General features: G+C 48.4%; 1 protein-coding gene across 1 annotated transcript in view; it reads left to right on the top strand.

Moving 5' to 3' along the window:
* lypla2 (lysophospholipase 2) overlaps positions 1–27,748 on the top strand; it is a 53,121-nt gene that overhangs the window by 20,570 nt on the left and 4,803 nt on the right. Inside the window, exons 5-9 of the mRNA XM_072501179.1 lie at positions 11,380–11,427; positions 17,990–18,060; positions 20,005–20,078; positions 20,165–20,266; positions 23,415–23,588. Of these exons, the coding sequence (XP_072357280.1) occupies positions 11,380–11,427; positions 17,990–18,060; positions 20,005–20,078; positions 20,165–20,266; positions 23,415–23,588 (469 nt within the window). The remainder of the gene's footprint in view (positions 1–11,379; positions 11,428–17,989; positions 18,061–20,004; positions 20,079–20,164; positions 20,267–23,414; positions 23,589–27,748) is intronic.

The raw sequence follows: 27,748 nt of genomic DNA, 5'->3' as shown, positions 1-27,748 counted from the left end.
GCGTTTTCTTTTGTGGGACCTACTTTTACAGCCAGCTGACCTTCGCGACCCATCATTTTCGCTTACCTTTAATGCGACAGGTGAGCTTGCCTGGTACTCATGATCTCACTCCAATCAAGCTCACAGGAGGAGAGGGCAATGCGCACACCAGGTGCAAAGTTCATCTGGTTCTTCTGTGCCATCTTCATCTTTGTGAAGACGGAAAATCCAACCTCGCACATGTAGGTCATTGTCAAGAACAATAGCAACAAAATGTTTGCTTTACTCAATACTGGATACTCCTCGGAGATGCTACTCCAGAATGGACTTGTGGCGGGTTTTTAAAGTGTTGTCACAGGTGATGCGCAGTTCAGTCTCTTCATTTGGAGTCAGCTGTAAGTTAACAATTGACTCTGGGGTCTCAAATGCCAAATGATTTTGCACCCACCTCTTTTCAAAATCTGAAACTTCTCCTCTGGAAATTAGCAACAAACTATTTGATCAATGCAGCCAGATGCGACTGAATAAAGCTTGCCAGTCTATTGACAGTTCCCTTACTTCCATTGTTTTCTTCGTTGTGTCGTAGCAGTGAGTTTTGGCTTTGTACTCGCACTTGCCAAACATTCAATGACTTTTGGAAAGCATCTATTTCTTCAGAGTGCCGAAAGCAATCATAATCCTTCCCTTGCAATTTGAGGTTCAGTTCATTTAGAAGTGAAAAGATGCCTGCAAGGTAAGACGTAGGTAACATACAAATTTCATCATCAAACGGATCAGCCAGCGGGGATGATTTCTCTTTTTTTTAAAATATATTTTATTGAAATTTTTTTTCCCAAACAACAATTTTTCCTCTTACAAAACAAACGCAACAGTAACAATACAGAAATTTTTAACAATACACAAGTAACAAAACCCCCTTATCTATTGACCTAAACTAAACTAAACCCCCCCTCCCCCTGGGTTGCTGCTGCTGGTCATCTGTCTTCCCTCTAACGTTCCCCTAGGTAGTCGAGAAATGGCTGCCACCGCCTGGTGAACCCTTGAGCCGATCCTCTCAGGGCAAACTTTATCTGCTCCAGTTTAATGAACCCCGCCATATCGTTTACCCAGGCCTCCAGTCCGGGGGTTTCGCCTACTTCCACATGAGTAGGATCCTGCGCCGGGCTACTAGGGCGCAAAGGCCACAACGTCGGCCTCTTTCGCCTCCTGCACTCCCGGCTCTTCCGCAACTCAAATAGAGCTAACCCCCAGCCTGGTTTGACCCCGGCCTTCACCACCTGCGAAATCACTCCCGTCACTCCCTTCCAATACCCTTCCAGTGCCGGGCACGCCCAAAACATATGTGCGTGGTTTGCCGGGCTCCCGCCACACCTCCCACATTTGTCCTCCACTCCAAAGAACCTGCTCAATCTTGCTCCCATTATGTGTGCTCTATGTAGCACCTTAAATTGAATCAGGCTAAGCCTGGCGCATGAGGAAGAGGAATTCACCCTACTTAGGGCATCAGCCCACATACCCTCCTCTATCTCCTCCCCTAATTCTTCTTCCCACTTTCCTTTTAGTTCGCCCACCGACTCCTCCCCCTCTTCCCTCATCTCTCGATAAATCTCTGACACCTTGCCCTCTCTGACCCACACCCCTGAAAGCACCCTGTCCTGTATCCCCTGTGTCGGGAGCAACGGAAATTCCCTCACCTGTTGTCTAGTAAACGCACTCACCTGCATATATCTCAAGAAATTTCCCCGGGGCAACTTATACTTTTCCTCCAATGCTCCCAAGCTCGCAAAAGTCCCATCTATAAATAAATCTCCCACCCTCCTAATTCCCAACTGGTACCAGCTCTGAAATCCTCCATCCATTCTTCCTGGGGCGAACCTATGGTTGTTCCTGATAGGGGACCCCACCAGGGCTGCCCGCACCCCTCTCTGTCACCTCCACTGTCCCCAGATATTCAGTGTTGCCGCCACCACCGGGTTCGTGGTAAACTTTTTAGGTGAGAACGGTAGCGGCGCCGTCACCAACGCCTCTAAACTCGTCCCTTTACAGGACTTTCTCTCCAGTCTTTTCCACGCCGCTCCCTCACCCTCCATCATCCATCTACGTATCATTGCCACATTGGCGGCCCAATAGTAATCGCCCAAGTTCGGTAGTGCCAATCCTCCTCTGTCCCTACTACGCTGAAGGAACCCCCTCCTTACTCTCGGAACTTTCCCTGCCCACACGAAGCTCGTGATGCTCCTGTCTATTTTATTAAAGAAGGTCTTGGTGATTAATATAGGGAGACATTGAAATACAAATAAGAACCTCTGGAGGACCATCATCTTAATTGCTTGCACCCTGCCCGCCAGCGATAGAGGCTGCATGTCCCACCTCTTGAAGTCCTCCTCCATTTGTTCTACCAGCCGTGTCAGATTAAGTCTGTGCAAGGTTCCCCAGCTCCTAGCGATCTGAATCCCCAAGTATCGGAAGTTTCTTTCCACTTTCCTTAGCGGCAAGCCTTCTATCTCTCTACTCTGGTCCCCTGGATGTATCGCAAATAATTCACTCTTCCCCATGTTTAGCCTATACCCCGTGAATTCCCCGAACCCCCTCAAAATTCGCATAACCTCTATCATCCCCCCCCCCCGCTGGGTCCGACACGTATAACAATAGGTCATCCGCGTATAACGAGACTCGGTGTTCTTCTCCCCCTCTAATCACCCCTCTCCATTTCCTGGAGTCTCTCAACACCATGGCCAGAGGTTCAATTGCCAACGCGAACAACAATGGAGGCAGCGGGCATCCCTGTCTTGTTCCCCTATATAGTCGGAAATACTCCGATCTATGTCGACCTGTAACTACGCTTGCAGTTGGAGCCCCATAAAGAAGTCTAACCCAGCTAATAAACCCGTTCCCAAACCCAAACCTCCTTAACACTTCCCATAAATACTCCCACTCCACCCTATCAAATGCCTTCTCTGCGTCCATTGCCGCCACTATCTCTGCCTCCCCCTCCACTGGGGGCATCATTATCACCCCTAATAGTCGTCGCACGTTAACATTCAGTTGTCTCCCTTTTACGAACCCTGTCTGGTCTTCGTGCACCACCCCCGGGACACAGTCCTCTATCCTCGATGCCAGTACCTTTGCCAGCAATTTGGCGTCCACGTTCAATAGTGAAATAGGTCTATAGGACCCGCACTGCAACGGATCTTTGTCCCTCTTCAAAATTAGCGATATCGTCGCCTCCGACATCGTCGGGGGTAGAGTCCCCCCTTCCCTGGCCTCATTGAACGTCCTCGCCATCAACGGGGCCAACAAGTCCACATATTTTCGGTAATATTCCACCGGGAACCCGTCTGGCCCCGGGGCCTTCCCTGCTTGCATGCTTCCCAGTCCCTTAATGACCTCGTCCACCTCAATCGGTGCCCCCAGGCCTACCACCTCCTGCTCCTCCACTTTCGGGAACCTCAATTGGTCCAGGAACTGCCGCATCCCCTCCTCTCCCTCTGGGGGTTGAGACCTATACAGTTCCTCATAAAAGGTCTTGAACACCTCATTTATCTTTCCTGCCCTTCGCACCGTGTCTCCCCTTTCGTCTCTAATTCCTCCTATCTCCCTCGCTGCTGCCCTCTTTCGCAATTGATGAGCCAACAGGCGACCAGCCTTTTCCCCATATTCATACCTCCTCCCCTGTGCCTTCCTCCACAGTACCTCCGCCTTTCTGGTGGTCAGAAGGTCAAACTCCGTCTGGAGTCGTCTCCTCTCCTTGTATAATTCCTCCTCCGGGGTCTCTGCAAATTCCCTGTCCACCCTTAAAATCTCCCCCAGTAATCTTTCCCTTTCCTTGGCCTCTGTTTTCCTTTTGTGGGCCCCAATAGAGATCAGCTCTCCTCTGACCACCGCTTTTAGTGCTTCCCAAACCACTCCCACAGGGACCTCGCCGTCATCATTGACCTCCAGGTATCTCTCAATACACCCCCGCACTCTTGCACACACCCCCTCATCCGCCATCAGTCCCACATCTAATCGCCAGAGTGTTCTCTGCTCCCTGCCCTCTCCTAATTCCAGGTCCACCCAATGTGGGGCATGATCCGAAACCGCTATGGCTGAGTACTCAGCTTCTTCCACCCTAGAGATCAACGACCTTCCCAAAACAAAAAAATCTATCCGGGAGTACACTTTATGGACATTGGAGAAGAAGGAAAACTCCCTAGCCCTAGGTCTAAGAAATCGCCATGGATCCACTCCCCCCATTTGGTCCATAAACCCCTTAAGTACCTTGGCCGCTGCCGGCCTCCTTTCGGTCCTTGAGCTGGATCTATCTAGCCCCGGGTCGAGCACCGTATTAAAGTCCCCTCCTAGAATCAAGTTTCCTACCTCCAGGTCCGGTATACGCCCCAGCATCCGTCTCCTAAATCCCGCATCGTCCCAATTTGGGGCATACACATTAACCAACACGACCTCCATTCCCTCCAGCCTGCCACTCACCATTACATATTTACCTCCGCTATCTGCTACGATGTTCTTTGCTTCAAATGCTACCCGTTTCCCCACCAAAATGGCCACCCCTCTGTTCTTTGCGTCCAGTCCTGAGTGGAACACTTGTCCCACCCATCCTTTCCTTAGCCTAACTTAGTCCGTCACCTTTAGGTGCGTCTCTTGGAGCATAACCACGTCTGCCCTTAGTCCTTTCAAATGCGCGAGCACTCGGGCCCTTTTTATTGGTCCGTTCAGGCCTCTCACGTTCCACGTGATCAGCCTCACTAGGGGGCTGCCTGCCCCCCACCCGTGTCGACTAGCCATTACCTTCTCTAGGCCAGTCCCATATCCCACCTCCGCGCTCCCGCTCTCTCCCCCAGCGTCGCACACCATCCCCGCCCACCCACTCTTTAGCCATTTCCTTTTGGATTTCCGCAGCAGCAACCCAGTTGTCCCCCTCCCCCCGCTAGATCCCTATCTAGCTTGATTGCTCCCCCCATGTCACATCCGTAAGTCAGCTGACTTCAACTGACCCCGGCTACTCCTGCTCACTCCTCGACCCCCCCCCCCCCCCCCCGTGTGGGGGAACTCCCATCCGCCTTGCGCCTGTCTTCCCGCCTTATTCTTTCTGGCGCAGGAACATCCGTTTACCTGACCCGCCTCTTATGGCGCAGCTCCCTTTCCCCTCCCCTTCCCCATTCTCCGACTGTGTCCCGTCTTTCCCCCATCACCGGCGCCCACATTTCCCCAATGTCTCCCCCCTTCCCAGTTTGCTTCTCAATTACCTTCACCCATAACATTAACAAAATCAATAACAATAACATTTCCTGCAGCATCAGTCCCTCAGTTCCCATCCAATTTCTCTTCTTTGATGAAGGACCATGCTTCCTCCGCTGTCTCGAAATAATGGTGTCTCTCCTGATACGTGACCCATAGTCTTGCCGGCTGCAGCATCCCAAACTTCACCTTCCTTTTATGCAACACCTCTTTGGCTCGGTTGAAGCTCGCCCTCCTTCTCGCCACCTCTGCACTCCAATCCTGGTATATTCGTACCACAGCGTTCTCCCATCTGCTACTCCGCACCTTTTTAGCCCATCTCAAGACCTCTTCTCTGTCTTTAAGGCGGTAAAATTGCACGATTATCGCCCTCGGTGGTTCTCCCGCTTTTGGTCTTCTCGACGGAATCCGATTTGCCCACTCCACCTCCATGGGGCCCGTAGGGGCCTCAGCACCCATCAGTGAGCTCAGCATCGTACTTGGTAACGCTCCACAGTCCACTCCTTCCACACCCTCAGGGAGACTAAGTATCCGAAGGTTCTTCTTCGCGCTCCGTTTTCTAGGGCCTCGATACTTTCAGTGCACTTTTTATGAAGTGCCTCGTGCGTCTGAGTCTTAACCGCCAGGCCCAGGATCTCGTCCTCAATATCTGTCACCTTCTGCTCCACCACGCGAAGCTCTGTCTCCTGGGTCTTTAATGTCTCCTTGAGCCCCTCAATTGCCTGTAGCATCGGGGTCAGCACCTCCTTCTTCAGCAGCTCCACGCACCATCTCACGATTTCATCCTGCTCAGGCCCCCATGTCGCCTGCGCTTTCTCCGCCGCCATCTTGAACTTCTCTCCCTCTGACCTTTTGGTCGATGATTCCTCGGGCTGCAGCCGCCGCCGCCGGTTTTTTCCTCCTTCGTTTGGGGGGGACTCCCTTCTCCCACACCCCACACCGGGCTGGGTCGACAAAAAATTCCCCGGTGGGACTCTTAAAAGAGCCCGAAGGTCCGTCGGAGCTGGAGCCGCCGAAACGTGTGGCTAGCTCAGCATCACCGCAACCGGAAGTCCCTGGGGATGATTTCTCAAGGAGGAATGCGTAGATTTCATATCTCGGTCCGTAAGCTCTGCCAAGCCCCCAGTCCTGCCAAGCATTCGGCCCGTGACAGCCAACGTACCTCTGTGTGGAACAATAAATGTGTGTGCTCGGCCCCTCTATTGAAACACAGATCCTCAAAAAGCCTGGTATTGAGTGCACTGTGTTTGATGAAATTAACACCACTTCAAAATCGGATGGAATTCCTTTCGATATCAATGCCTGACGGTGAATAAAACAATGATTCTAAACAATGTCTGACCAGCTGCCACCTTTTTTTAAATGTTTTTATTGTGTTTTATACTTTTTTTTTTAAATTTAGATTACCCAATTATTCTTTCCCATTAAGTGGCCAATCCACCTACTCTGCACATTTTTGGGTTGTGGGGGCGAAACCCATGCAGACATGGGGAGAATGTGCAAACTCCACACGGACAGTGACCCAGAGCCGGGATCGAACCAGGGACCTCAGCGCTGTGAGGCAGTTGTGCTAACCATAAGGCCACCGTGCTGCCCTATTGGGTTTTATACATGATATATTACAAATGTACACAAGAGAAACAAAAAAAACGGAGGAAGTAGAAAAAGAAATTTCATAACACATAGCCGAAAAGCGGTCTTTCTCTCCCCCCCCCCCACCCCCTTCTCTTTTATTTATACAAAACAAGCAAAACAAAACCGGATGGAAGGGGCACCTGGGTGGTGCCCCTGATGTCACTTGCATCTCTTGGTCGTTTTTTTTGTGCATTTGCCTCAGCTTCGGCCGTCTGTCATTCATATAGGTCCGCCATGCCAGACGCAGTTGGTATACCGCTTTCCGCGTGGAGGTCAAAGTCCCTTTGTAGCTTTTCCTCTCCGCCAGGAGCTCTACGGTCAGGGCCTCGGAGTATTTACGGTCTGCCTCCAGTATGGAGTCGACCAACTGCTGCCTAGCCGCTCTCTCCTTCTGGTCTCTTTGCGCTTTAAAGCTGATAACTTCCCCTCTAATCACGGCCTTTAGCGCCTCCCAGAACGTGGCGGTACTACCTCCCCGTTTTTATTGTTTTGTATATTCAGCTATGGCCTGAGATACTCTCTCGCTGAAGACCTTGTCAGTCAGTAGTGAATGTGGAGCGTTGGGCACTGCCTGATCCCAACCTCACATCTATATAATGTGGAGGTGGTTGGAGATTATGTTTGCAGAGTATTCCATTTTGACCAGCCCTGGAAACACCGATTTCCCCACCACAAAAAAGTCGATCCTAAAGTATACGTTGTGCACTGGGGAGCAGAAGGAGAACACTTTCTCCCCTGAGTGGGTGAATCTCCAAGGGTCCACCGCCCCATCTGCTCCATAAAACCACTGAGTTCCTTTGCCATGTTTGTGGTCTTCCCTGTTTTGGGGTTCAACCTGTCTATCAGTGGGTCCTATACACAGTTAAAGACCACCCCATGATCAGTCGGTGTGTCGCTATGTCGGGGATTTCTGCCATGGTCTTTTTAATGAATTTCGTGTCATCCCAGTTGGGAGCGTACACATTGATGAGTACTATCGGTGGCCTGTCTAGGGCCCCGCTGACCATGACGTACCGTCCCCCTGGGTCCGTAACAGTCTTCGTCACCTTAAACATCATCCACTTATTTATCAGTATTGCCACCCCCATCCCTTGTACCATGTGGAATGGTAGGTCAGTCCCACCCAGTCCTTACCCACAGTCAGTACTGCTCACTCAGGTGTGTCTCTTAGAGGAAGACTATGTCAGCTTTCATGTTTCTTCGGTGGGTGAAGACTCGGATCTTTTCCCTGGGCAATTAAGTCCCCTGACATTCTAGATGACTATCCTGGTGGGGGTCTCCTTCCTCCGCCCCCCCCCCCCCCCCCCAAGCTCCTGTGAGATTAACCATACTTACCTGGTGCATGCGCCCCTGTACTCCAGGGTTTCCCTTTGTTAGGGGGCCGTCCAAGATGGACGCTGTCACTGCTGTCCCCATGCGGTCAGGTCCCTGTGCTCCGTGCTTTCCCTTTGTCCAGGGAGCACCCAACATGGCCCCTTTGCTCCCCCGTCCCCGCTGTTTGTTCTCACTGCCTGGCGCTTTCCCGCTGTCGGGGATGCGCAGCGGCCTTTATCTGCTGCTCCTGGCGCTATCTTTCCCGCTAATGTGGCGACCCCCCTCCCGGGCGTTACTGTCTCATTTTTCCCTCGCCCACTCTGTAATTCCTGCCCCTTCTTTCCCCTAATTACCCTGCACTCCTCTCGCTTGCCACTCCGCTTTCCCTTTTCCGCTACTCTCGTTCCCCCGAACGAGGCCACATGACCAGCTGCCACCGTAATTGTTATTATAACTCCTGTTTTTCCCAGTCATGTTGGCTGCCCATCGCTTATGATTCCTCTGCAATTAACCCAATCGAGCCACACTTTCCAACCACGTAACTATTCAATGCTTCAAAAATCTGTGCACCAGTCATGCTGGTTGGTAATTTCGGGCAGCACAGCAAATCTTCAACAAATTCATTGTGCCAAACATGCCTGATATAAACTAGCAATCTGAAACATCTGTACTTTCATCCAGTTTTATTGAGAACTCCTGTGCTGACTTTAAACAAGAAATAAGCTGGGCTTCCATTTTCTCAGCAATATCATAAATTTGGCGGGCCATTGTGTTATCACTAAGTGGGATGCATTTCAGTTTTTCAGCTGACCTCCTCAATGACCGTACGAGCCATGCTATTACTGCAGGAAGAATTAATTAACCACTGCTACAGTTTGGGGTATTTTATCTTTGGTTACATGGCAAACTACCATGTAAATGGCTAATTGTGCTTTGTCATTCAATGTTACATTTCTACTAAGGACTTCAGCCGATGATTAAGTTCTCGCTGAATCCTTTGAACAAAATTGAGAGGTTTATCTTCAAACCCGCCTTGCTTAGTCTTCAAATGCCTTTTGAAGTTTTGAAGGTTTTAAATTCTCATTTGCCAGTACTTCCCTGCATACAAACCACATGGGCTTTGCATCCTGATTTGCATTGACACAATTAACAAAGCCAAATCTCAAGAAATCATCTTTATACTGATTTGTTCCCAATTTCATTTTTTTCGTTGTTGGCTGTTCACCAGCTGCCCTGGAGCCCTGTACAGAGTTAACACTGCTTCAGCCTGCCGTGGACTCTCCTGAACAGCTCTCTCCAGCAAATTCATGTGTGAAATTCTGGCCAGGAGGTAGACTGCCTGTATGATTTGATTTATTATTGAGACATGTATTAGTACACAGTGAAAAGTATTGTTTCTTGCATTCTATACAGACAACGCATACCGTACTTAGGGAAGGAAGGAGAGACTTCAGAATGTAATGCTACAGTCAAAGCTAGGGTGTAGAGAAAAGAAAAGAGTTAGAATGAAGTTTTAAAAGCATAGAACGAGAGTAAAATATAGAATTAGAGCAGGCATTGTCAAAGGTCAGTGGCGCAACCCGTGGGTGGGTCGGGAGGGTCGTGGAGCCGTCTGTCACGGCGCTCCCGATCACGCAAATCCGTGCACAACTGCTGCAGCAGCCGGCTTTTAACTATGCTGGCTGCGAGCGGCCTTCAAAGTGGCCACAAATATATTTTTTAAATGCGGCCGCACTGCGCATGCGCACCGATGATCAGTGGGCAGTGCGGCCACATTTTTTTTATATGGTAAAAAGGCCGCTCGCAGCCGGCATAGTTAAAAGCCGGCCGTTGCTCGGTCTGCCCGGTTCGGAAGTGCTCGGTTCTTCTGAACAAAGCTAAGGCCGAGTTCCCCCCCGGCGACTAGCACCATCGGACTCACCCGCAGAAATCCAGCGCCATGACCCCCACCTAGGAACTCGCCTGTGACTACAGCCCGCTCATCCTGCACGACGACGAGTTCACCGTCACCGAAGACAAACTCAATGCCCTGATTAAAACAGCTGGTGTGACATTGAGCCTTTCTGGCCTAGTCTGTTTGCCAAGGCATTGGCTAATATTGACATCAATAGTCTGATCTGTAACATTGGTGCTGGTAGCAGTGCCCCAGCTGCTGCAGCAGTTGTTTCCACCGCTACCCCTGTTGCTGCTGAAGAGAAAAAGGAAGAGAAGAAACAGGAAGAATCTGAATAGTCTGACGATGACATGGGCTTTGGTCTCTTTGATTAAACGTGCCGTGCAACAACATTGTTACAATTTACGAAAAATAAATAAAAAATGAATATAAAAGCCGGCTACTGCGGCTGAAGATAGTAAATTTGCGCAATCGGAGACGCAGCAGATTAAAAAAAAAAAAAAAATCAATGTAATCTTCCTGCCTGAGGGAGGCAGAGAGCAGGTCACGGCCCCCGAATGTCGTCACCACGTGCTTTGGGCGCGATTACGATTTCCCCATTTTGTCAGCACCAAACAAGGCAAGAGAAAATGGTGGGCCATGCAGGTCGGCCGGCGTGGGTCCCGATGGTCGGCTGACGTGGGTCTCGAAGGTTGGCCAGTTGGTTAAAATGGGTCCCTGGAAAAAAAGTTTGAAAAACACTGAATCAGAGGGTACGCTGGGCACAGCTTGCAAGAAGTCACCTCACTCCAGCCCGCTCCCTTATAATAAAACGATCCACCCTCACAGTCCTGCTGATTTGCTGGCTTGTAGCTAGAAAATGGAGGAAGCTCTTCTCCGTGATTGTGCGCCAAAAGCATGGACGTACAGGGCACTCCGTGAAGTGTACAAGCCGGGAGCTCTCTGCTGCTGCTTCTGGCCAAAAGACTGCATCATTTGCTTTTAAAAGACTGTTGCGACCGGCATTTTCGATTTAAAGACCGGTAACGGGCATTTAACTCTTCTCCCACGATCAGGACTGCCATGGGAATGCCGCGACCAACCCGCGAGTTGCAACTTGCACTTTGAAAAACCCTGTATTAGGGGATCTACATTATTATGTTGTGTATAAAAGAATAATGTAGTATTCTTTCTTTGTTTAATGCCCCCAAAACAGCTTACATTCAAAATTAACTATTACATTTAAATCGTATTGAAATGTGCATTAATTTGACGTTAAGTAGGTATATTTGAGATACAATATCTAGATTGAATTTGATTATTTTCTTTTGTTTATTCAGGCCTAAGATTCCTGTGCAATTGAATAGGTCTATGACTATGCCATCGTGGTGAGTTTGTCGAATTTATTTTTCTTAATTTTCTCCTTTTATGACTTGTTAGCACCTTCCCTTCTCCCCCCCCCCCCCCCCCCCCCCCCCCCCACCACCCCACATATCCTAATTTTCCCAGGCTTTCTAACCTTGTTTCACTTAAATACTACAAGTGATTAGCTCGTAGAGTCACTGTAGAGAGATCAGCAGAATCAGTCCACCTTCAAGTAGAAATGAATATTTGTTCTGTGTAAAATAGGAAAGAGACTGAAAATTTGAAATTAAAATTGCTGGAAGCTCCATGAAGATTAATTCACTACTCTTTGGAAAAAAAACAAGACATGTTAACCATTCAAGTGTTTGTTTTTTAAAAAATATATTTATTAAAGTTTTTTAACACAATTTTTCACCCTTACAAACAAACCGCCCCCCCCCCCCCTCGTAACAAAATAGAAAGAAAACACACGTAGCAAGATACAAACATGGTAAAACGATATGTTACAGAGATTTGTACACTGGATTCCTCCCGTACATGCCAGTTTTCCAGATCTTTCATGTGTTCTCTTGCTCAAATACCCCCCAGGCAGACCCCCCCCCCGGTTGCTGCTGCTGCTGCTGCTGACCAACCTTCCTCTAACGCTCCGCGAGATAGTCTAGGAACGGTTGCCACCGCCTGTAGAACCCCTGCGCAGACCCTCTCGAGGCAAACTTTATCCTCTCCAGCTTAATGAACCCAGCCATGTCATTTATCCAGGCCTCCACACTGGGGGTCTTCGCCTCCTTCCACATTAGCAAGATCCTTCGCCGGGCGACTAGGGACGCAAAGGCCAGTATGCCGGCCTCTTTCGCCTCCTGCACTCCCGGCTCATCCACTGCTCCAAATATTGCTAGCCCCCAGCTTGGCTTGACCCGGGCTTTCACCACCTTAGATATTGTTCCCGCCACTCCCCTCCAGAACCCCTCCAGTGCCGGGCATGACCAAAACATATGGACATGGTTTGCCGGACTTCCTGAGCACCTCCCACATCTGTCCTCCACCCCAAAGAACCTACTCAGCCTCGCCCCCGTCAAGTGCGCTCTGTGAACCACCTTAAATTGTACCAGGCTAAGCCTGGCACACGAGGAAGAGGAATTAACCCTACCTAGGGCATCAGCCCATAACCCCTCCTCAATCTCCTCCCCCAGCTTCTCCTCCCATTTACCCTTCAGCTCCTCTACCAACGCCTCCCCCTCTTCTTTCATCCCCTGGTATATTGCCGACACCTTGCCCTCTCCCACCCATACGCCCGAGATCGCCCTGTCTTGAATTTCCTATGCCGGGAGCAACGGGAATTCCCTCACCTGCATGTATCTGAAAGCATTTCCCGGGGGTAGCCCAAACTTCTCCTCTAGTGCCCCTAGGCTTGCAAACGTCCCATCAATGAACAGGTCCCCCATTCTTCTGATCCCCGCCCGATGCCAGCTCTGAAACCCCCTGTCCATCCTCCCCGGGACAAACCGGTGGTTACCCCTGATCGGGGACCACACCGAGGCTCCCATTGCACCCCTGTGCCGTCTCCACTGGCCCCAGATCTTTAGCGTTGCCGCCACCACTGGACTCGTGGTGAACCTTGACGGCGAGAGCGGCAGCGGTGCCGTCACCAGCGCCCCCAGGCTCGTTCCTTTGCAGGACGCCATCTCCAACCTCTTCCATGCCGCCCCCTCTCCCTCCATGACCCACTTACGGATCATCGCAACATTTGCTGCCCAGTAGTAGCTCCCCATATTCGGCAGCGCCAACCCTCCTCGGTCCCTACTGCGCTCCAAAAACCCTCTCCTTACCCTCGGTTTCTTATTCGCCCACACAAACCCCATAATGCTCCTGCCTACCCTCTTAAAAAGGCCTTGGTGATCACGATTGGAAGGCACTGAAACACAAAGAAAAACCTCGGAAGGACCACCATTTTGACCGACTGCACTCTACCCGCTAGCGAGAGCGGTAACATGTCCCATCTTTTGAAGTCCTCCTCCATCTGCTCCACCAGTCTCGTCAGATTCAGGTTATATAGGGCTCCCCAACTCCTGGCTATCTGGATCTCCAGGTACCGAAAACTCCCCTCCGCCCTCTCCTCAGCGGTAGATCGCCTATCCCCCTTTCTTGGTCCCCTGCCTGTACTACAAAAAGCTCACTCTTCCCTACATTAAGCTTATAGCCCGAAAAATCCCCAAACACCCTTAGAGTCTGCATGACCTCCTCCATCCCCTCCACTGGATCCACCACATACAGCAACAGGTCATCTGCATAAAGCGACACATTGCAGTGGGTCCTTGTCCCGCTTCAGGATCAAAGAAATTGTCGCCTCCGACATTGTCGGGGGCAGGGTCCCTCCCTCCCTTGCCTCATTAAAAGTCCTCACTAGCAGCGGGGCCAGCAGGTCTACGTACTTCCTGTAGAACTCAACTGGGAACCCGTCCAGTCCCGGGGCCTTCCCTGCCTGCATACTCCCCAAACCCTTGCTCGACTCCTCCAACCCAATTGGTGCCCCCAAACCAGCCACCTCTTGCTCCTCCACCCTCTGGAATCTCAGTTGGTCTCGGAATCGTCTCATCCCCTCTTCCCCCGCTGGGGGCTGGGATCTGTACAGCTCCTCATAAAAGGCCTTGAATGCCTCATTTATTTTCGTCGCACTCCGCACCGTAGCTCCCCTTCCATCCTTGACTCCACCTATTTCCCTCGCTGCCATCCTCTTACGGAGCTGGTGTGCCAGCATCCGACTCGCCTTCTCCCCATACTCGTACGTCGCCCCCTGCGCTTTCCTCCACTGTGCCTCTGCCTTCCCTGTGGTCAACAGGTCAAACTCCGTCTGGAGACGTCGCCTTTCCCTTAGTAATCCCTCCTCAGGGGCCTCTGCGTATCTCCTATCCACTCTTAAAATCTCCCCCACTAACCTCTCCCTTTCCATGCCCTCTATCTTCTCCCTATGAGCCCTGATGGAGATTAGCTCTCCCCTGATCACCGCCTTCAACGCCTCCCATACCACCCCCACCCGCACCTCCACGTTGTCGTTGACCTCCAAGTACCTTTCGATACACCCCCGCACCCTCCCATACACCGCCTCATCTGCCAGCAGTCCCACATCCAACTGCCACAGCGGGCGTTGGTCCCTCTCCTCCCCAACTCCAGTTCCACCCAGTGCGGGGCGTGATCTGAAATGGCTATGGCCGAATACTCCGTTCCCTCCACTTTCGGGATCAGCGCCCTGCCCAGAACAAAAAAATCTATCCGGGAGTAGGCTTTGTGCACGTGGGAGAAAAAAGAAAATTCCCTGGCCTGCGGCCTGGCAAACCTCCACGGGTCCACTCCCCCCATCTGATCCATAAACCCCCTAAGCACTTAGCCGCCGCCGGCCTCTTTCCGGTCCTAGATCTGGAGCGATCCAGTGCTGGGTCCAACACCGTATTAAAATCCCCACCCATTATCAAGCTTCCTACCTCCAGATCCGGAATGTGCCCCAACATGCGCTTCATGAATCCGGCATCATCCCAGTTCGGGGCGTATACATTTACCAATACCACCCACGTCCCCTGCAACTTACCGCTCACCATCACATATCGACCTCCGTTGTCCACTACGATATTCTTGGCCTCAAACGACACCCGCTTCCCCACCAATATTGCCACCCCTCTGTTCTTCGCGTCCAGCCCCGAATGGAATACCTGTCCTACCCACCCCTTTCTTAACCTGACCTAATCCGCCACCTTCAAATGTGTCTCCTGGAGCATGACCACATCTGCCTTCAGTCCCTTTAAGTGCGCGAACACTCAGGCCCTCTTTACCGGCCCATTCAGGCCCCTCACATTCCACGTGATCAGCCGGATTGGGGGGGGGGCTCCCGGGCTCCCACCCACCCCCGCCGACTAGCCATCTCCTTTTCTAGGCCAGTCCCGTGCCCGTGCCGCCCTCACCCTCCAGTCCCCCAGACGGGAGACCCCCGCCCCGACCATCTCTTCTGTGTCCCATTCCCCTTTGGCCAGTGCAGCAGCAACCTTTCCCCCTCCCTCCCTCCCTGCTAGACCCGTGTCTAGCTTTTTTGCTCCCCCCATAACACTCCCGTAAGTCAGCTAACACCTGCTGACCCCGGCTTCCCCCGCCGTCCCATTAATCCCCCCGTGTGGGAATCTCCCAATCAGTGTGCGTTCCTCCATTTCCCCCTCCCACCTTTCCTCCCTAGCGCGGGAAAAAACACACGCTTTTCTAGGCCTACCCCGCCCCCTCTGGCGCAGCTCCTGTCGCGGCCTTGTCTCTTTTCCCCCATCGCCATCCCTCTCTCTCCCCCAGCCCGTGTAACATTTCCTGCGCGTGATTAACACCCTATGTACAACAACCATCAAACACCAAACATCCCCCCTCACCTTCACAAACCCTCAGTTTGAGTCCAACTTTTCGGTTTGAATAAAGGTCCAAGCCTCTTCAGGCGTTTCAAAATAATGGTGCTGATCCTTGTATGTGACCCACAATCGCGCTGGCTGCAGCATTCCAAATCTCACTCCTTTCCGGTGCAGCACCGCCTTGGCCCAGTTGAAACCCGCTCTCCTCTTTGCAACCTCCGTGCTCCAGTCCGGGTATTTTCGGATCTCCGCATTCTCTCAGCTGCTTCTCCGCTCTTTCTTGGCCCATTTCAAGACCCTCTCTCTGTCCGTGAAACGGTGAAACCTCACCACAATCGCCCTTGGCGGCTCGTTAGCCTTGGGCCTCCTCGCCAGCACCCGGTGTGCCCCGTCCAGCTCCAAAGGCCTCGAAGGGGCCTCCACGCCCATCATCGACTCGAGCATCGTGCTCGCATATGCCCCGGCATCGGCCCCCTCCACTCCTTCAGGGAGACCCAGGATCCGAAGATTCTTTCTCCTCGACCTGTTCTCCAGGTCTTCGAATCTTCCCGCCCACCTCTTGTGTAGCGCCTCGTGCTCCTCCACTCTCACCGCCAGGTCCAAGATCTCGTCCTCGTTCTCATTGACTCCTGGATCTTTACCTCGTGGGCCTTCTGGATCATCCCTAGTCCTTCAATCGCCGACAGCATAGGCGCCAGCATCTCCTTCCGCAGCTCCTCGAAGCAGCGCTTGATGAACTCTTGCAGTTCCGGCCCGCATTCCACTTTATCCCCGGCCGCCGCCATTTTGTTTTTCTTCCCTCGCTGCTCCAACGCCGCTTTTTTGGCCGTTTCACTTCTGGTCCGGTCCATAAACGGTGAAGGGGGACCTCACTCTTCCCTTCCCACACGGAACGTCTTCAAAAAATTCCCGTTGGGTCTCCTCTAGAGAGCCCGAAAGTCCGTAATAGCGGGAGCTGCCGAATCGTGTGGCTTAGCTCCGCATCGCCGCAACCAGAAGTCTAACCATTCAAGTGTATTGATTCAGTATGGTCTCATGAGGTAATCACCCCTAAGTCTTTGCCACTACTGGTTGGCAAAATGTAACTAGTGGGGGCCACAGGGTTTGGTCTTCAGGGTCCCAACAATATATACTAATGACTTGGATGTAGGGATAGAAGGTACTATAGGAAAATTTGCAAATTACACTAAAATAGGTGGGATTGGAAATTGCAATGCGGAAATAAGAAATTTACAAATGGATATTAATAGGTTAGGTGAGTGGACCGAAATTTGGCAGATGGAGTTTAACATGGATAAGTGTGAGGGTGTCCATTTTGGTCTGGTCAGAAAAATAGAATGGCAACTTATAAATGGAGAAAAACTTCAGAGTGGTTCGGTGCAGAGGGATCCGAGTGGCCTCGTGCATGAATTGCAGAACGCTAGTGTGCAGGTACAGCAGGAAATAAGGGAGGCAAATTGAATTTTGGCCTTTGAACTAAAGGAATAGAGTATAAAAATAGGGAAGTGTTTCTGCAACTGTACAAAGCATTGGTGAGACCGCACCTTGAGTACTGTGTACTGTTTTGACCCCCCTTATTTGAGGAGGGATGTAGTTGCATTAAGGTTTGTCTTATGAAGCAAGATTGAGCAAGTTAGGCCTGTGCTCAACTTTAGAAGAATAAGAGCAGATCTAATTGCAGTATATTAGATGATAAAAGGTATTGTTGACAAAGAAAACGTAAAACGTAGAGTTGACGCTTCCTCTTGTGGGGTCATCTAGAACGAGAGGTGATAGTTTTAGGATACGGGGTAGCAGATTTAAAACAGATGAGGAGAAATTATTTTTCTCAAAAGGTCCTGAATCTGACGAATTCACTACCCTAGGTGCGGTGGATGTTGGGACATTAAGTAAGTTTAAGAAGCAGGTAGACCGATTTTAAATTAGTAATGGTTGTGGAGAACGGACAGGAAAGTGGAGTTGAGGCCATGAGATGAGATCGGCCATGATCATATTGAATGGCAGAGCCGGCTTGAGGGGCTGATTTGTCTACTCCTAATTCTTATGATCGCAGAGCAATGTTGGAGGTACTATTTTCCGTTCATAATTCAACCACTTTTAAAGCAGAACATAAATCATTATTTTCCATTTTTAACTACACCGTAACTTTATTTTGCTTAATTGTGCATTATATTTGAGAGTGCAGAAATTCCCATTCTCTTCTGTTTGAAAGGTTTGACTTGGTAGGATTAAAACCAGAAGATGCAGAAGACGAAACTGGTATAAAGAAAGCTTCTGACTGCAGTAAGTCTCCATTCCTGTATCCAAATCTTTTTTTAATCCCACATCACACTTTAAATAGGAAAAGTTGAGTACTTTAACTATACAACACCTTGGATTGGATTGGATTTGTTTATTGTCACGTGTACCAAGGTACAGTGAGAAGTATTTTTCTGCGAGCAGCTCAACAGATCATTAAATACATGGGAAGAAAAGAAAATACATAATAGGGCAACACAACATATACAATGTAACTACATAAGCACTAGCATCGGATGAAGCATACAGGGTGTAGTGTTAATGAGGTCAGTCCATAAGAGGGTCACTTAGGAATCTGGTAACAGCGGGGAAGAAGCTGTTTTTGAGTCTGTTCGTGCGTGTTCTCAGACTTCTGTATGTCCTGTCCAATGTAAGAAGTTGGAAGAGTGAGTAAGCCGGGTGGGAGGGATCTTTGATTATGCTGCCCGCTTTCCCCAGGCAGCGGGAGGTGTAGATGGAGTCAATGGATGGGAGGCAGGTTCGTGTGATGGACTGGTGTTCACGACTCTCTGAAGTTTCTTGCGGTCCTGGGCCGAGCAGTTGCCATACCAGGCTGTGATGCAGCTGGATAGGATGCTTTCTATGGTGGATCTGTAAAAGTTGGTAAGGGTTAATGTGGATATGCCAAATTTGCTTAGTTTCCTGAGGAAGTATAGGCGCTGTTGTGCTTTCTTGGTGGTAGCGTCGACGTGGGTGGACCAGGACAGATTTATATATCGATTTATATATGCATTTATATATCATCATTTAACAGAAAGATTTCCGACAGCACTTCAGAGGCATGATGAACAAGGAATGTCCAGCTAAAGCTGGCATGATTAGGGAGAGTGATCAAACACTTAGTGAAAGATTAAGTTTTAAGAATTTTATTAAAGAAAGGTGGGGATGGGGTTTGAGATCTAGAGGGTTCACGAGGAGAATTTCAAAGGTTACACAAACCTAGGGCGAAATTCTCCCAAAACGGCTCGATGTCCGCCGACTGGCACCCAAAACGGCGCCAATCAGACGGGCATCGCGCCGCCCCAAAGGTGCGGAATGCTCCGCATCTTTGGGGGCCGAGCCCCAACATTGAGGGGCTAGGCCGACGCCGGAGGAATTTCCGCCCCGCCAGCTGGCGGAAACGGCTTTTGTTGCCCCGCCAGCTGGCGCGGAAATGACATGTCGGGGCGGCACATGCGCGGGAGCGTCAGCGGCCGCTGAAAGTTTCCCGCGCATGCGCAGTGGAGGGAGTCTCTTCCGCCTCCGCCATGGTGGAGACCGTGGCGGAGGCGGAAGGGAAAGAGTGCCCCCACGGCACAGGCCCACCCGCGGATCGGTGGGCCCCGATCGCGGGCCAGGCCACCGTGGGGGCACCCCCCGGGGCCAGATTGGCCCGCGCCCCCCCCCCCAGGACCCCGGAGCCATCCCGCGCCGCCTTGTCCTGCCGTTCAAAAGGTGGTTTAATCCACGCTGGCGGGACAGGCAATTTATCGGCGGGACTTCAGCCCATCCGGGCCGGAGAATCCAGCGGGGGGGGCCGCCAACCGGCGCGGCCCGATTCCCACCCCCGCCGAATATCCGGTACCGGTACTGTAATAGTATGCTGAGAAAGCAGAAGGTACCCTATGGTAAACTTGGTTGAGTGGGATTCAACCCTGGAATGATGGCAACAAAGGAGGGAAAGCTGAGTGAAAGTGCGAGAGCCAAGGAAGTAAAATAGTATCGCAGAGAGCTTTGATCTGAAACAGCAACTACTAATACAAATGAATGGACACAAAAGCAAATCTAGGTTACACAGGTGTGACAGAGATTAAATAATAGATGTAGTGCTTTTAAAAGGCGGAGTATATAAGAAAGATATCTTCTGTGATGTGTGCTTACATATTTGTATTCAGTAGAGGGATTAGAGAAATGTGGCTTATTATAATAACTAAACTTTTTCCCTCCAAGTTAAAGCAGTTATTGAACACGAGATCAAAAATGGAATCCCTTCACATAGGATCATTCTAGGAGGATTTTCACAGGTGAATGGTTTTTAGAATTATTTCCAAATCTATTCAGTACCTTTTTTAAATGACCAAGAAAAATAATAAACTTGCTCTCATTACAGGGTGGTGCATTGTCTCTGTACACTGCTCTGACATGTCATCACAAACTGGCTGGTGTTATAGCCCTGAGTTGCTGGCTTCCTCTTCACAAAACCTTCCCACAGGTATCTCAAGATTTTACATTTTCTCTGTAGATCATATTGCATTCTGCTCTGGTGCAGCTGCAAAATATTTATCTGAGATTTCAGAATAATGTTCTGCCAAAATTATTAATATGTCCAAACTTAATTAAGTGTTAAAACTCACCGGGAGGCACAGTGGTTAGCACTGCTGCCTCACGGCACTGGGCCCGGGTTCAATCCCGGCCCCAGGTCACTGTGTGGCGTTTGCACATTCTCCCTGCGTTTGCGTGGGTCTCACCCCCCCCAGCCCAAAGATGTGTAGGTTCGGTGAATTGACCACGCTAAATTGGAAAAAAAAAGAATTGGATACTCTTTTTAAAAAAAAAATTAAAAAAAAAAAATTTTAAGTGTTAAAACTTTCCAAGTTATCCAAGTGATGGGGAGAAACTGTTCTCGATTGTAAAAGGATCAAGAACGAGAGCACACAGATTTAAAGTGAAAAGAAGCAAATGTGATGTGAGAAAAAATGTTTTTAGACCATGAGTGGTTCGGGTCTGGAATTCACTGCCTGGAAGTGTGGTGGAGGCAGATTCAGTCAAGACAACCAAGAGGGCATTCGATGATTATTTCAATGGAACAATGTGTAGGGGTACGAGGAAAAGACGGGAATGGCACTAAGCCATGATGCTCATCTGGAGAGCCGGTCACAATTGGCCAATGGCCTCCCGTGCCGTAACAATTCTGTGATTCTAATTCTGTGGTTTTGCTGTATGGGTTTACATGTTCAGTCACACATTTAATGGGACTGGCAGTGTAATTGCAGCACGAGGCCCTTGTAGGTTATTCAACTCTGTTTTCACTCTTGATTGCTAAACCCTGCTCAGTTGGAAGAATGCAAGTGTGGACGAGATTGGCTATACAGTGATAGTTGAATGGCTTATTACCATGCACTGTGAAGATTCCTGTCCAAAGAGTAGTGACTCGGACAAAATACTTGAGGAGCAACTGGTGCCTGTGGTACCAAACATTAGCAGTCAAGATGGAAGGGGAGATTTGAAGAAGGTTAAAAAGCCTTCTGCGGTGGGATGTTGCTCTTTGTCTTGTTCTCTTGTACACATCTTTTAGTGCTATATAGCTGCTTCTCTACACTCCCAATCGATCTTGAAATAGGTATATTACTTTGGTCAATTGTTTTGTGTAAAAGTTATTCTAAGGATGTTAACACATCACTTAATATTTTAAAAAACAAAGCCTGGCAATGTAAACCAGAAACCACGTGCCAGAGTGGGGCATTCATCCCCTCCAGCCTGCTCTGCCATTCACTTGGATCGCAGAGAAACCTATCAATCTTAGTCTTGAAAATTACAGTTGACCCAGCATCCACAGCATGTTGGGGGAGAGGATTCTGGATTTCCACTACCATTCCTGATTTCACTAAAGGAATTTGTTTCTCTGTACCCAACCAGTCATTTTTGATTAGATCACCCCTTAACTGACCTCCTAAACTCAAGAGAATAGAAGCTATATTTATGCATCCTGTCTTCATAATTTAACTCTTTAAGCCCTTATATAATTCTGGTTAATTTCTGTTTCCTCTGTCCAAGGACGTATATATCTTTCAATAGGTTTAGTGCCACAAAAATTGCAATATCACAGATGGGGTTGGACCAAGGTTCCGTACAACAGCAGCATCTTCCTCCTCACTTTGCATTCCAAACTCGTGGCGATAAAGGATTACATTCCATTAACGGCTTTGTATCTTTGCACTAACTTGTAGTTATCTGTACACTTGCGCAGCAAAATTCTTTGCTTCTCCACAGCTCCTTCGACTCCCACCACGAATTTCATAAGATCCAAAAGTGTAAGCTCTAGGTGTGCACAGTTAGAGTTCTGAATGATTTGAGCTTTTTGTCGCAGAAGTAATATCACAGAATTGGTGCAACGTAGAACAAAGCCATTTGGCCCATCCTGTCTGCACTGACTCTCCAAATGAGCGTCCTGACTTGGTTCCATTCTCCTGCCTTTTTCCTGTATCCCTGCACATTGTTTCTATTCAAATATCATCTAATGCCCTCTTAAATGGATCGGTTGAACCTGCCTCCACCACACGTCCAGGCAGTACATTCCAGACCCGAACCACTCGTGTGAAAAGGCTTTTCTCATATCACATTTGCTTCTTTGAAAATGACTTTAAATCTGTGCCCTCTCGGTACTGATCCCTTTACGAGCAGGAACAGTTTCTCCCTATCTACTCTGTCCAGGCCCGTCATGATTTTGAACATCTCCATCAAATCTCCCCATGGCCTTCTTCACTCCAAGGAGAACATCCCAATATCATCCCTGATGGCTCTCCATCTTTTAAACCTCTTCTGCACTCTCTCCAATGTCTTTGCATCCTTCCTATAGTGTGGTGCCCAGAACTATTCCAGCTGAGACCTATCAAATTCAAGTTGACTAATTTATGTTGACATTTACTTAAGTCTAAATTTGAAATGGTTTGGTTTAAAACTGAATTAAAAGGGTGATCTTGGTTTCTCTGGTCTGTTACTCAGCAAGGTGGAAAATGAGGTGGTGGCGTAGTGGTATTGTCACTGGACTAGTAATCCAGAGACCCAGAGTAATGCTCTGGGGATCCAGGTTCAAATCCTGCCACTGCAGATGGTGAAATTTGAATTCAATAAAAATCTGGAATTATCATGAAACCATTCTTGATTGTCGTAAAAAACCATCTGGTTCACTAATGTCCTTTAGGGGGAAAAAATCTGCCGTCCTTACCCGGTTGGCCTACATGTGATTCCAGACCCACAGCAATGTGTTTGACTCTTAACTGCCCCTTCAAGGGCAATTGGGGATTGGCAATAAATGCTGGCACAGCTTGCGACACTCGCGTCCCATAAACAAATAAAAATAATCTTCAGCTCATGTTCAATAAAATTCAGCAGGGTCCTGTGTCATATAGAAGCAGGGCTGAATGGGAAGGCTTGTGATTGGTGAATTTTAGATGCTAATAACATAACCAGATGATGTTCTTAAACTAATGCAGGTGTATAAATGCATAAAAGTACACGCCTATTTATTAGCTTGCCCTTTTTGGATATTTTTCAATTATACGACTAAACAAGCAAGAAAGCTACATTGCGAATTTAAGGTAATTTTTAAATAATCTTTTGAATTTTCTTGGTAATTCTAGGCAGCAGGTAGCAATGTCAACAAGGATATCAGCATCCTGCAATGCCATGGTGAAATGGATCCCATGATACCGCTAACATTTGGTTCAATGACAGCACATAAACTAAAGTCAATCATTAATCCTGCAAATCTTCAGTTCAAAACATATTTAATGCAGCACTGCTCATGTCCACAGGTGAGTGCTGCCAGAGTTGTTTCTTTGCACTTGTATTTATAATATATAAACCTTGTATTGTATGTAACAATTTATAATGCACCATAATTTCAGAGGGTCAGTGTGGACTTGATGGGCTGAATGGCCTCCTTCTGCACTGTCAGAATTCTATATATGGTAAATTTGGGTATTTGCATAATTTATAATTTGGTTCTATCACATGGATATAGTTCTTCAATATTTTGTCCCATGGTTAGTTGATAAAATGCTGAAAGAGAAAGCAATGATGAAGCGATCATTCAGCCAAAACTGGCCTGGTAGCATCATTGTAAATAATAGTAAGCTTGACAAACATGGCTTATTTTTTTGTGACCTTTTGTGATAAGATCAGTGGGAATGTTTGCTGATGGTTCAGCACCATTCGCGACTCAGACACTGAAAGGAGTCCACGTCAAATGCAGAAAGACCTGGACAATATCCAGGCTTGGGCTAACAAGTGGCAAGTAACATTTGTGCCCTACATGTGCCAGGCAATGACTATCTCCAACAGGAGAGAATCTAACCATCGCCCCTTGACATTCAATGGCATCACTATCGCTGCTGAATCCTCCACTATCAATATCCTGGGTTACCATTCATCAAAAACTGAATTAGACTAGCCATATAAATATTGTGGCTACAAGAGAAGGTCAGAGGCTAGGAATCTTGCAACAAGTATCTCGCCTCCTGAGTCCACAGAGCCTGTCCACCACATACAAGATATGTGATGAAATATTCTCCACTTGCCTGGATGACTGCAGCTCCAGCAACACTCAAAAAGCTCTTTGACATCCTGGGCAAAGCAGCCAGCTTGATTGGCACCCCTTCCACAAACATTCACTCCCTCCTCCACCAATGTGCAGGGGCAGCCAGGTGTACCATCTACACGATGCACTGTACGACTCACCAAGACACCTTAGGCAGCACCTTCCAAACCCATGACCACTATCACTGAGAAGGACAAAGGCAGCAGGTACCTGAAAATTTCCTTCCAACCCACTCACCATCCTGACTTGGTTATATAATCGGCTGTTCCTTCACAATCACTGGTCAAAATCCTGGAACTCCCTCCCTAATTGCACAGTGGATGTACCTGCACCACATGGACTGAAGTGGTTCAGGAAGGCAGCTCACCACCACCTTGTCAAGGACAATGGGCAATAAATGCTGGCCTAGCCAGCGATGCCCACATCCTATAAATTAATTTTTAAAGTTCAAGTGGCTATTTGTGAGATTCATGTCAAATTCTTGCAGCAAAACAACTTTTTGCCATGATTTTATAAGTTGAACTGTAACTAATTGAGTCCCACTGAGTTGGACAACAGCTGTTATGTAGGTGGTGGATGATATGATTCTGTCAAGTCAACGAGGATAAGGAGGGTTAAACCCATGGGATGCTATTTGAGGCTATACCCAGAGCCATTTCTGTGCTATGGTTGTGGTAGAAAACAGATTTTAAAGATTCAGTTACAGAATTTCAAGAATGCTACCACAGATTTGGATGTGACTTGTTCAAGGATTTTTGGGGGAAATGGAGGCTGGCAATATGGTGGCAGTTTCCAAAGATTGATGAGTCAGATGGATTTCTTTGAGGAGGGTGTTTACACTGCAGCTTTCAAAGCAAAGGGAGATAATATCCGAGAAGAAAAAAACATATCGGCTACGATGCAAGCCAGCAAGTGAATTTAGTGCCTTTGTGGCATAATGGGGAAAGCATCTGACTTTGGGTTGAATGTTATCAGATAATTGTAGGTTCGAGTTCTGCTGCACTTGCTTCTGGTTCAACTTCATGAAACCAAACCAGGTTTGCATTTATTAGCTCAAAGGTGCAGATACTCCTTTCAAACGTTGTGTTACTTATCTTCACCTGGAACCATGCTGGGACCAGTGTTCTGCCGAGTTGTATAACTATGGTGGTTGCGAGGGCCTTAAACTCAATAGTGCAGATAAGGGATCATGTGAGGGAAGACGTGATGAATTAAAGTGAGAGAACAAGTCGAGAGTTAGAGCAAGGTAGCAATTAGGATAATGATGATCCGAGTGTGCCAGCAGATAAGGCTTGAGGTTATGAATATAGTGAAAAGGCAGAACTAAAGACTATCTGCGCGCAGCATTCGTACCAAAATGAATAAATTGCCATCTCAAATAAAACTAAGTATTTATGATCTGATAGCCATTATGGAGATATGGCCACAAGAAGGCAAAGGCCAGGACCTGAATATTCAAAGTTGCGTGACATTTCCAAAGGACAGGAAGCTAGGAAAAGGTGGAGGGGTATCTCTTAATTAAGGATGATACTATTACAATAGAGAGAGATAACCTTTGTTTTAAAGATCAAGACATAGAATCGGTTTTTGTAGGAGATGAGAAAGACCAAAGGTAAGAAGTCACTTGTTGGAGTCATTTATTGACCCCTTAACAGTAACCACACCGTAGGAAGGGCTACAGAGGAAAAAATAATGGGAGCTTGTGAGAAAGGTACGGCGTTAATCATGGGTGATTTTAGTCTACATATAGATTAGATTAATCAGATTGGCAGGGGCAGCCTGGAAGATGAGTTCTTGGGAGTGTTTCTTAGAGCAGCAAGCTCTGGAGCCAACCAGGGAGCAGGCTATTCTATACGTGGTAATGTGCAATAAGACTGGATTAATTAATTACCTCATAGTAAAGGCAGGCCTAGGTCGCAGTGATAACATGATTGAACTTCATATTCAGTTTGAGGGAAAGAATTGTGGGTGTGAGGCTCGTGTTTTCAACTTAAATGAGGGCAATTGTGAGGGCATGAAGACCGAGATGACCAAAGTGATTTGGGAAATTAGGTTAAAGGTCATGTCAGTAAAGATGCAGTGGTAGGTAATTAAGGAGATATTTCATAACACTCAGCAAAGATACATTCCAGAAAGAACAAGTCTAGGGGAAGGTCGTAACATCCATGGCTAACTATGAAAATTAAAGATAGTACAGTATAATTCTGTGAAGATTGAGAAGAATATAAGAAACAGTAACAAATGAATAAAAATATGAAGAGGATATCAGAGTACAAAAGAAAGCTAGCTAGAAATATTTTTAAATATAAGTTTAAGAGTATCCAATTCTTTTTTTCCAATCAAGGGGCAATTTAGCATGACGAATTCACCTACCCTGCACAACCCTTTTTCGGTTGTGTGGGTGAGACCCACGCAGACACGGGGAGAATGTGCAAACTCCTCATGGGCAGGGGACCGGGATCGAACCAGGGTCCTCGGTGCTGTGAGGCAGCAGTGCTAACCACTGCACCACCATGCTGCCCAGCTGGCTAGAAATATAAAAACCAATAGTAAGGGTTTCTGCAGGTATTTAAAATGAAAAGAGTATGGTCCTCCAGCCAATGAGTCTGGGAAATTAATAATGAAAAATAAAACATTGCAGATTAGTTGAACAACTATTTTGCAGCTGTCATCAACATCCCAGAAAATAAGTTAAATCAAGAAGTGAAAGGGAGGGAGGAACTTATAATACATACAATCAAGGGTGGCACAGTGGAGCAGTGGTTAGCACTTGCGCCTACGGCGCTGAGGACCCGGGTTCGATCCCAGCCCTGGGTCACTGCCTGTGTGGAGTTTGCACATTCTCCCAGTGTCATAGAATCATAGAATTTACAGTGCAGAAGGAGGCCATTCTGCCCATCGAGTCTGCACCGGTCCTTGGAAAGAGCTCCCTACCCAAGCCCACACCTCCACCCTATCCCGTAACCCCACCTAACCTTTTTGGGGGGGACACTAAGCGCAATTTTAGCATGGCCAATCCACCGAACCTGCACATTTTTGGACTTGTGGGAGGAAACTGGAGCACCCAGAGGAAACCCACGCAGACACGGGGGGAACGTGCAGACTCCGCACAGACCGTGACCCAAGCTGGGAATCGAACCTGGGACCCTGGAGCACTGAAGCAACAGTGCTAACCACTGTGCTACTGTGTCTGCGTGGGTTTCGCCCCCCACAACCCAAAGATGTGCAGGTTGGGTGAATTGGCCACGCTAAATTGCCCCTTAATTGGAAAAAAAATAATTGGATGCTCTAAATTTAAAACAAAAACACATTTAATCACCAAGGAAAGGTTACTGAGAAAATTATTAGAACGCAAGGCTCACCGTTCCCCAGGTC

This window comes from Scyliorhinus torazame, chromosome 1 (genome assembly GCF_047496885.1).
Source record: "Scyliorhinus torazame isolate Kashiwa2021f chromosome 1, sScyTor2.1, whole genome shotgun sequence".
Taxonomy (NCBI): Eukaryota; Metazoa; Chordata; class Chondrichthyes; order Carcharhiniformes; family Scyliorhinidae; genus Scyliorhinus; species Scyliorhinus torazame.
Note: the sequence above shows the minus strand (reverse complement) of the source record. Positions and strands in the feature narration are given on the sequence as shown.